Source organism: Stegastes partitus, unplaced genomic scaffold (genome assembly GCF_000690725.1).
Source record: "Stegastes partitus isolate 25-593 unplaced genomic scaffold, Stegastes_partitus-1.0.2 Scaffold126, whole genome shotgun sequence".
Lineage (NCBI taxonomy): Eukaryota > Metazoa > Chordata > Actinopteri > Pomacentridae > Stegastes > Stegastes partitus.
Genome location: NW_007577857.1, coordinates 878,041 through 887,997, shown reverse-complemented (window position 1 = coordinate 887,997; position 9,957 = coordinate 878,041). Strand labels below are relative to the sequence as shown.

At 42.0% G+C, this 9,957-nt stretch overlaps 1 protein-coding gene and 1 non-coding gene across 2 annotated transcripts in view; both read left to right on the top strand.

The window, feature by feature from the left end:
- The first annotated feature begins 3,405 nt into the window (after window positions 1-3,405).
- Window positions 3,406-9,957, top strand: part of LOC103354937 (CD209 antigen-like protein E) — a 10,187-nt gene continuing 3,635 nt past the window's right edge. Inside the window, exons 1-6 of the mRNA XM_008278547.1 lie at window positions 3,406-3,555; window positions 3,640-3,741; window positions 4,120-4,287; window positions 6,301-6,383; window positions 7,062-7,165; window positions 8,146-8,297. Of these exons, the coding sequence (XP_008276769.1) occupies window positions 3,495-3,555; window positions 3,640-3,741; window positions 4,120-4,287; window positions 6,301-6,383; window positions 7,062-7,165; window positions 8,146-8,296 (669 nt within the window). The 5' untranslated portion in view covers window positions 3,406-3,494 and the 3' untranslated portion in view covers window position 8,297. The remainder of the gene's footprint in view (window positions 3,556-3,639; window positions 3,742-4,119; window positions 4,288-6,300; window positions 6,384-7,061; window positions 7,166-8,145; window positions 8,298-9,957) is intronic.
- Window positions 7,500-7,570, top strand: trnag-ccc (transfer RNA glycine (anticodon CCC)). Its single transcript has one exon. It is a non-coding gene; the product is annotated as a tRNA-Gly (tRNA).

Here is a 9,957-nt window from a genome sequence, read left to right as displayed (position 1 = left end):
GATGCTGCAGTGCAAACATTTGTCCACTAGATGGCAGACACACACCACTTCCCACACTGGCTGATGACCTCAAGTTTAGGACAAGTAGCTGAAAGTAAATCTTAGGAAGCTCTATCCTGAAAGAATCCTGTGGTTGAAGGTGCAAGATACAAAAAAATGTATTAGCTAGCTTGTTCGTTCACCATCCAGTCCAGGAGCTCCTCAGTGTTTTGTATGAAAATCAAATGTGTTATGGTCATCTGAAAACCCTTTGAATGTAATGCAGGCAGGTGTCTGGTGTTGTGTCACTGACATGTCCAGTTGTAGAGCTGCGGACTAATACGATGCTGCATATTCAGTGTTGTGGTGAATCCTAAGCGAGTGATTATCTGACGAGTTTTGTACACATCATTGGCACATTTTAACAACAACAACAATAATAATACTAATAACTAATAATATTTCTACACTGCACAACATTTGTACAATGCACGATAAAAACAAAGATTAGACACAAGACTGACAAATGTGAAATGACTCAAATAAATACTAACAAAATTAATAAAACTACAAGTTTTCTCCTTCCAAGTAGTCCCTCTGGAGTCTAACACACTTCCCAGCCTTCTCTTCTCGCCGCCATGCACTCCTGGAAGGATTCTTCCAGGATCCTCCACAGCTCCGTCATCACAGCCATCTTGATGTCGTCCACGTCTTCTAAATGGGTCCCCTTGATGACCCCTTGAGCTTGGGGAAGAGGAAACAATCCCACGGAGCCAGGTGGGGTGAGTAGGGAGGTTGCTCCAGCACGGTGATGTTCTTCTCAGTCAGGAACTGTGGGATGCTCAGGGCGTTGTGAGCAGGCGTGTTGTCATGGTGAAGCAGCCACCACTGGTCCTGCCACAACTCTTCTCGCGCACTGAATGCAGCAAACACGTGCTGGCTGATCATCTGAAGGGGAAAACTCGTAGTTAGTAGTTTGGGTTAGAAATGTATCTTTTGTGACACCAGTCCTGGAACTTTTCTGACACACCTGGTATGTTGAAGGACACATTGTGATGAAAAATAACTCCAAGGTTCTTCACAGGAGAACTGGAGGCCAAGGCAATTCCATGTGTTTTTCTGAGGTGTTTAGGGCCAATTACAATAACCTCAGTTTTGTCTGAATTTAAATGAAGGAAATTACAGGTCATCCAGGCCTTTATGTCCTTCAGACATGCCTGGAGTTTGTCTTACTGTTTTCATTTCACTTTTTAGATGAATATAGCTGGGTGTCATCTACTTAACAATGGAAATTAATGCAGTGTTTCCCAATATTATTACCTAAGGGGAGCATGTACAAGGTAAATAATATAGGTCCTAACACAGAGCCCTGTGGAACCCCATAACTAACTCTACTGCGGGTGGAAGAATCCTCATTAACATGAACAAACTGGAATCTATCTGAAAAATATGATTGAAACCAATTTTGTGCAGTTCCTTTAAGTCCAGTTGAACATTCCAGTCTCTGTAATAAGATGATCCACTGAATCAGATGCAGCACTGAGATCCAGTAGAACCAGTATAGAAACTAATCCACTGTCTGAAGCTATAAGAAGATCATTAGTGACCTTCACCAGTGCTGTCTCTGTTCTATGATGGATTCTAAACCCTGACTGAAACTCTTCAGACAAACCATTTCTATGCAGATAATCACATAATTGGCTGCAACAACTTATTCAAGAATTTTAGAAATAAAAGGAAGGTTGGATATGGGCCTATAGTTAGCTAAAACGCCTGGATCCAGAGTGGGCTTTTTGAGCAGTGGTTTTATTATAGCTACTTTAAAAGCCTGCAGTACGTAGCCTGTTAATATAGAGAAGCTGATGATATTTAATACTGCAGTATTTATTAGAGGAAAGATTTCCTTGAACAGTCTAGTTGGGATTGGGTCTAACAGACATGCTGCTGGTTTAGAAGAATTTACTGTCGATGTGAGCTCTGACAGATTTACAGCAGAGAAGCAGTCTAAGTATAAATCTGGTCCAATGGATGCATCCAGAGCTGCTGCACCAACAGACATGCTAATAATTTTTTGTCTAATATTCAAAACTTTATCAGTGAAGAAGGTCATGAAGTCTTCACTGCTGAGAGCTAAAGGAAACAAGGCTCTGACTCTTTGTCAGCCTGGCTCCAGTGCTGAAAGGAAACCTGGGGTTGTTCTTGTTTTCCTCAATTAGGGATGAATAATAAGCAGTTCTCGTCTTGCGGATCGCTTTTTTATAGGCTATCTTTATATAGCTATCTTTTCAGGCTAGATGAAATTCTTCTGACTTGGTGGAGCACCACTGTCTTTCTAACCTTCTTAATTTCTGTTTTAAGATGCGCAGCTGTTGACTGTACCACAGAACTATTTTATTATAATTTATTGGCTTCTTTTTCAATGGGGCAACAGCATCAATTGATGAACGCAGTAAAGCTGCAGTTCTGTCAACAAGATGATCCACCTGTGTGAGACTGAGATTGGAGGAGCTGCTCTCTGTTGTGTTGGCACTGAAGTAAATAATAGTGGATCCATCCATCCATCATCTATACACCGCTTAATCCTCATTAGGGTCGCGGGGGGGCTGGAGTCTATCCCAGCCGACTTCGGGCGAAGGCAGGGGACACCCTGGACAGGTCACCAGTCCATCACAGGGCTACACTTAGAGACAGACAACCAAGCACACTCACATTCACACCTACGGAACATTTAGAATCAACAATTAGCTTCAACATGTTTTTGGACTGTGTGGGAGGAAGCCGGAGAACCCGGAGAGAACCCACGCTGCACGAGGAGAACATGGAGACTCCGCGCAGAAAGATCCCGGTGCCTCCACCGGGACACGAACCTTCTTGCTGTGAGGCAACAGTGCTAACCAACTGCACCACCCTGCAGCCCGAGTAGCGGAACCATTTCCTTAAATTTAGTAACTGCATTTTCGGATAGACATCTACTGTAATGAAACTCTTTGGTAGGTGTTCCATAGTCCATTATTGTAACTTCAAATGTTATGAAGAATGATCAGAGAGGACAGAGTTTTGTTTAAAGACAGTTTACTGACTGACAAAGCAAATGATCCAATGTGAGTCCTTTCGATGTAAGACCATTGGGTTTGGACCACTTGAGGATGTGATATGAATGCAGCTGATCATTCAGTCTTGTTTGGGGGTCATTTCAAGTCACCAGTCCAGTTAAAGTCCCTTTAATGATAACATAGAATAGTCTGTCTTTAAAAATCATCTCGAAAAAGCAGCTGTACAGGCATCTAGTTTCAGAAAGTTATTGAGAGAACTGTGTCTCACAGAGGATGTTTGACTACGTGACTGGCATTGCACAGCTGAAGAACAAAAAAAACTGTTTCAGTGGTTATCTGATCTGTTCATTTCCTCTGCAGCGCTTGCCTTCCTCAGAAGTTGAGATATTAAGAACCTATTAGACATTCACATTTTACATGCAGAGCTGATCGTCTGGGGAATAATCAGCATCCTTACAAGCAATGGAGGAAATTTCTGCCATTATTGAACCTGCCAGCCCACAACATTCAACGAATCACACTGGTGAGAATGAAGTGACAAACAGATAAATATTATTGTCTGTCATTATTACTGCCGTAAGAGCTGTTGGTTTATTTCTGTGTTCAGGTCCGAGGAGCTCTAAGAGGAGTTTTCATTCAGTTGAATATCTCTGTTTGGGGCTGCTGAGTGTTTTCCTGCTGGTTGGACTCATCACCCTCAGCGTCCTCTGTGAGTGGTTTTAATGAGTTAACTTTCTAACAATCACTGGCCTAAATATGTGCAGATTAAAAAATCTGGTGCTGCATTTTGAATGGAACTTAGAATCAAATTTGACAAACTCAACAAGCGCTGAACATCTCAATTCAAACCATGTTAACAATTTTAGAAAACTAACACCAGCAGCAATTTTTCCATAATTACAGTAAAATGATAGTTTGCTACAAGTTTGTCATACATCGGGGCACATACCTGCCGACTCATTTTCACAGCAAGAATCAAGTAAAAATGTGAAAATATTTTGATCTTGGACTGAAGTAGATGGACAGTATTAGTATGGAAGCATAGGGTGTTTCGTGTTTCTGAATCATGCACTTTGATTTATTTCAGACCATGACTCGGCTGCAGATCTCTCCACTGTTAAGGAAAGCCTGGCTGAGCGTCTGCAGGCCTGTAATAATGAACTTTCCTCCATGAAAGGAGAGAGAGACCAGCTGAAAGCCAGCCTCGATGAAATGACTAAAGAGCGGGACAGACTTGAGAGTTTGTCCAAACAAAGTGAGTCCTTCCCCGTCTGATATACGACAGAATCGTCCACCTGTTGCTCTCCAGTTAGTTGACTTGACAAATTCAAAGGTCTGTTGTTTTATAGGCAGAAATTCAGTGANCAAATTCAGAAAAGAACAGAAAAACAAACCAACAACTGAAGACTCTGCTGGACAGATGCTGCAGTGCAAACATTTGTCCACTAGATGGCAGACACACACCACTTCCCACACTGGCTGATGACCTCAAGTTTAGGACAAGTAGCTGAAAGTAAATCTTAGGAAGCTCTATCCTGAAAGAATCCTGTGGTTGAAGGTGCAAGATACAAAAAATTTATTAGTTAGCTTGTTCACCATCCAGTCCAGGAGCTCCTCAGTGTTTTGTATGAAAGTCAAATGTGTTATGGTTATCTGAAAATCCTTTGAATGTAATACAGGCAGGTGTCTGGTGCTGTGTCACTGACATGTCCAGTTGTTTAGCTGCGGACTAATACGATGCTGCATAGTCAATGTTGTGGTGAATCCTAAGCGAGTGATTATCTGACTAGTTTTGTACACATCATTGGCACATTTTAACAACAATAATAATAGTAATATCTATTAACATTTCTACACTTTCTAAAACAGGGTTTACAAAGTGCTCTGACTGACAAAGCCAAAGCAGGGTACCCAGAATGCACGATAACAACAAAGACTAGACACGAGACTGACAAATGTGAAACGACTCAAATTAATAAATACTAACAAAATTACTAAAACTACAAGTTTTCCCCTTCCTAGTAATCCCCCTGCAGACTATCACACAGCTCCGTCATCACAGCCATCTTGATGTCGTCCACGTCTTCTAAACAGGTCTCCTTGATGACCCCCTTGAGCTTGAGGAAGAGGAAACAATCCCACTGAGCCAGGTGGGGTGAGTAGGGAGGTTGCTCCAGCACGGCCATGTTCTTCTCATCCAGGAACTGTGGGATGCTCAGGGCGTTGTGAGCAGGTTGTCATGGTGAAGCAGCCACCACTGGTCCTGACACAACTCTTCTCGTGCACTGAACGAAGCAAACACGTGCTGGCCGATCGTCTGAAGGGGAAAACTCGGAGTTAGTAGTTTGGGTTAGAAATATATCTTTTGTGACACCAGTCCTGGAACTTTTCTGACACACCTGGTATGTTGAAGGACACATTGTGATGAAAAATAACTCCAAGGTTCTTCACAGTAGAACTGGAGGCCAAGGCAATTCCATCCTGAGTAACTATCTGGTTAGACAGTGTGTTTCTGAGGTGTTTAGGGCCAAATACAATAATCTCAGTTTGGTCTGAATTTAAATGAAGAAAATTACAAGTCATCCAACTGTTTTCATTTCACTTTTTAGATGAATATAGCTGGGTGTCATCTACTTAACAGTGGAAATTAATGCAGTGTTTCCCAATATTATTACCTAAGGGGAGAATGTACAAAGTAAATAACACAGAACCCTGTGGAACCCCATAACTAACTCTGCTGCGGGTGGAAGAATCATCATTACATGAACAAACTGGAATCTGTCTGAAAAATATGATTGAAACCAATTTAGTGCAGTTCCTTTAAGTCCAGTTAAACATTCCAGTCTCTGTAATAAGATGATCCACTGAATCAGATGCAGCACTGAGATCCAGTAGAACCAGTATAGAAACTAGTCCACTGTCTGAAGCTATAAGGAGATCATTAGTGACCTTCACCAATGCTGTCTCTGTTCTATGATTCATTCTAAATCCTGACTGAAACTCTTCAGACAAACCATTTCTATGCAGATAATCACATGATTGGTTTGTAACAGGGCTGCAAGGTGGCGCAGTTGGTAGCACTGTTGCCTCGCAGCAAGAAGGTTGCCGGTTCGCGTCCCGGTGGGGGCACCGGAATCTTTCTGCGTGGANGATAAAAACATGGACATAATGATCAGTAATATCCCATGTCTCATTTTTTTCCCCCCAGATAAAACGTGTCCTGCAGGATGGAGGATGTTCGCTTCTACATGTTATCTTCTCTCTGAAGAGTCTGGTTCCTGGGATGAAGGCAGGGAGGACTGTAAAGGCCGAGGAGCAGATCTGGTGGTGATAAACAGTCCTGAAGAACAGGTCCAGTGTGTTTTAGTGTGTTTGCAAATAAACATGAAAATTCATCCCCCTGTAAATCCTCTACGTGCATCACTTTGCCCAGTTTTAAAGAAAGTATGAAGCAGCAGATAATTTCTGCACAAACCTTTTGAACCATAAGTCGAATATTCATAGCAGTTCAAAGCATCCCATGAGGTTTATTTCAGCTGTATTTGATTGTCAGCTGGGTTGGATTTTATGCAAAAGACTGACTGCATACATTTCAACACAATCTCTGCCAAAACTGCTGCTGATGATCTTCAGTTCAAGCCTCATAAAAGTTATTATACGAGTTTAGATTTTCGAAAATTTGTTCATCCATCAAAGCCACTTGAAAACTAGCAACAAGGCCACCAAACTGAAAGTGAGATCATAACTCAGTAACTGTTTCCTGTACGGACCCAGATCTTGGTGCATGGACCAAACTATGCAATGGTTTCCTGGTGAGGGTTACAATAAGCAGTAACATTTTCCTGTCAGTGCTTACAGCCACACTTTTATTACAATCAGATCAAGTTGTTATGGCAGGTATGGCCTGCTAAGCTAGTTCATTTTAATTAGAGGAGTTTCTTTATGATTTTTGAACGGATTTGTTCAGATAGAATTTATAAACTGCACATATTGTGCTTAAGAGCTAAAATGTGTTTTTCTTCATGACAGACGTTTCTTTCAAGGTTCAAAGGGGAAAATCCATGGATTGGTTTGAATGACAAAGAAAACGAGGGCACCTGGACATGGGTGGACGGAACTCCTCTGACTATTAGGTAAGTCTTTACTTTGGTTCAGCATTAATTAATTCACATCCACAACTACTGTTTTGTTATGATGACAGTTTATCAATTATTGAACCTCCAGCAGGTGTTTCTCACAATCATAACAGAAATAACCTCATTGGTGAACTTACACATCAGTGGATGAAGTCATGCTACCTGGGCCAGATCTTACAGTTTTTCTGTGGCATAACGGGAACTAACTCCTCCTAAACTGACCTCATATCATCTTGTATACATTTTATGGTAAAGAGCTGCAGTGTTGGGTCATAATTCTCAGTGGATACATCATCCAAAACAGCTGATTTTAAACATACATAGTCGTTGGGCGCTGCTGGTGTAGTGGTATCATGCAAGATTCCCATTCTTGCGACCCGGGTTCGATTCCTGGGCGGCGCACGTATTTGGGCTGCAGGGTGGCGCAGTTGGTTAGAATCGCTGCACTAAGGTTGCCAGTTTGCGTCCCGGTGGGGGCACCGGAATCTTTTTGCGTGGAGTCTCCATGTTCTCCCCGTGCAGCGTGGGTTCTCTCCGGGTTCTCCAGCTTCCTCCCACACAGTCCAAAAACATGTTGAGGTTAATTGGTGATTCTAAATTGTCCGTAGGTGTGAATGTGAGTGTGCTTGGTTGTCTGTCTCTAAGTGTAGCCCTGTGATAGACTGGTGACCTGTCCAGGTGAACCTGTCTTCACCCTGAGTCAGCTGGGATAGACTCCAGCCCCCCATGACCCTAGTGAGGATTAAGGTGTATAGATAATGGATCGTCATTGGTACAATAAAAAAATTAGGAAACAAGATGTTAAAATCCCATCAAAACCATCTGTTCTTGCTTGTGTATGTGTTTTTATTCTGATTCCTTTGTCAAAAATGAACAGTGTAATGAATGAAATGAAATGAAATGAAAAATACTTTATTTATCCCAGAAGGGAAATTCAATTATTATAATAATGACTCTGTTGTTCACTGATCTGCCAGCTATTGGGAGAACATCCAGCCTGACAACGGTGGTGGAAGTCCACAGTGGGGTGAAGAGGACTGTGCACAAATCAGAACTGCCGAATCAACTCACTGGAATGATATTTCATGTACAACGTCTCTGCAGTGGATCTGTGAAAAACTGCCATAAGGTAGCTGCATTATATTTTGAGGATTGTATATTTGAAGGTCATATATGTATATAAAACCAAATGTAAAAATTTCAGGTTTTTATATTGAATAGTTTCAGAAATATTGTCATTCAAACATATGCTTAAAATGTAATGCCTGAAAAGACTTGCTGAAAGTGGGTCGTTGGGCAGTTTTGTTAAAAATGTATCTCAGAAAGTATTATACATATTAGTCTAAAATGTCACAGATATCCTTATATATATGTAGACTTTATGATTGAAAAAGATTTCAGGCAAATCAGAAACAGTCGAACAGAAATTGTTCTGAAAGTTTGATGATTTCAGATGGAACGACCCTGTTGAGAATCAAACCGGGTGACTTTTACATGAGGAAGCTGTTGGTTTTGTCCAGCACACAGCTGCAATCTGATTGTATACATGAGAAACAGCATCAACAAAGCTGATGAATATCACCAGAGTAAAGTAAGAGACCATGCAGATGTGGTTTAGCAAGGGTGTCATTCTTTTTTCACTGCCAAGAAGAGATGAAAGTCGTACTTCCTCTTTATAAAACCATTAGAGAAACTTGTGAGTGAACACTGTTGCACCTGTATGGCTGTCTGTGTGAAGACCATTTTGAATTTCAGAACTTGCACATACTGAATATATAAGCATGTATATGTGTGTGTATATACATCTGTCAGATTGCACTGTGGAAAAAAAAATCTGTAAAACAAACAAACAAACAAAAAAGAAGCCTGTGAAATCTTGACAGCAACAGCGCCAGAAAGGAAGTAAAGTCGTGACTCGATAATCCGACACTAAATGTAAAACCTTCTTTTATGTCGGATATCAAGGCTGTCGGATTGTCAAGATGGAGGTCAAGATACGAGGAGGGCTTGATGCTGGAAGGATCATTTGCTGTTAATTATTGTTCATAGTTGTTATAATAACTAGTGTATTGTTAGAACACTACACATCGCTGGATTTCACGCCAAATTCACCGGTGCGATTGTGCACAGCCCTGTCGGTTGACATCAAAAGTAAATACGTTCAGACAGCAGGCTGCAGTGACCCAAATCCGACTTTTTTTGCCCCTATGTGACCTGTGTCCAGTCTTTTCATGACAGTCCGAACAACACAGATCCGACTTCCATCGGGGGGGCACTTCCATCCCGGGGCAGCGCCCCGACGGGGTGGAAGTGGCCGGAACACACAGGCAGTACTTGGCTGCTGATGCTAGTTTAGTTAGCGGTCACAGTTCTGTTTCCACCATCGGTGGCGGCGGCGGGGGAGTGGCAGATACCGTTACCATCCATGTTTACTTTCGCAAACACTGAGCAGAGGTGTGTCCTCTTCTGTGCATGCGGGACACTTTTGGGTCGTATGAAGTTCACACAGCAGATCACATACAAGTCGTATTTAATTAAACATGTGAATGAACTCGTAAAAATATTGTATTTCACAAAAAAATCCCACCGTGGACCCACAGTGGAGTCACTGTTTCACTGTGGAGAGCCTGTGGAGAGGTTTAGGGTGAATCAGTGGTTAGCATCTTTGTCTCGCAGCTGGAAGGTCGCCGGTTCGTGTCCCGGTGAGGACACCCGGGATCTTTCTGTGTAGAGTCTCCATGTTCTCCCCGTGCAGCGTGGGTTCTCTCCTCCCACAGTCCAAAAACATG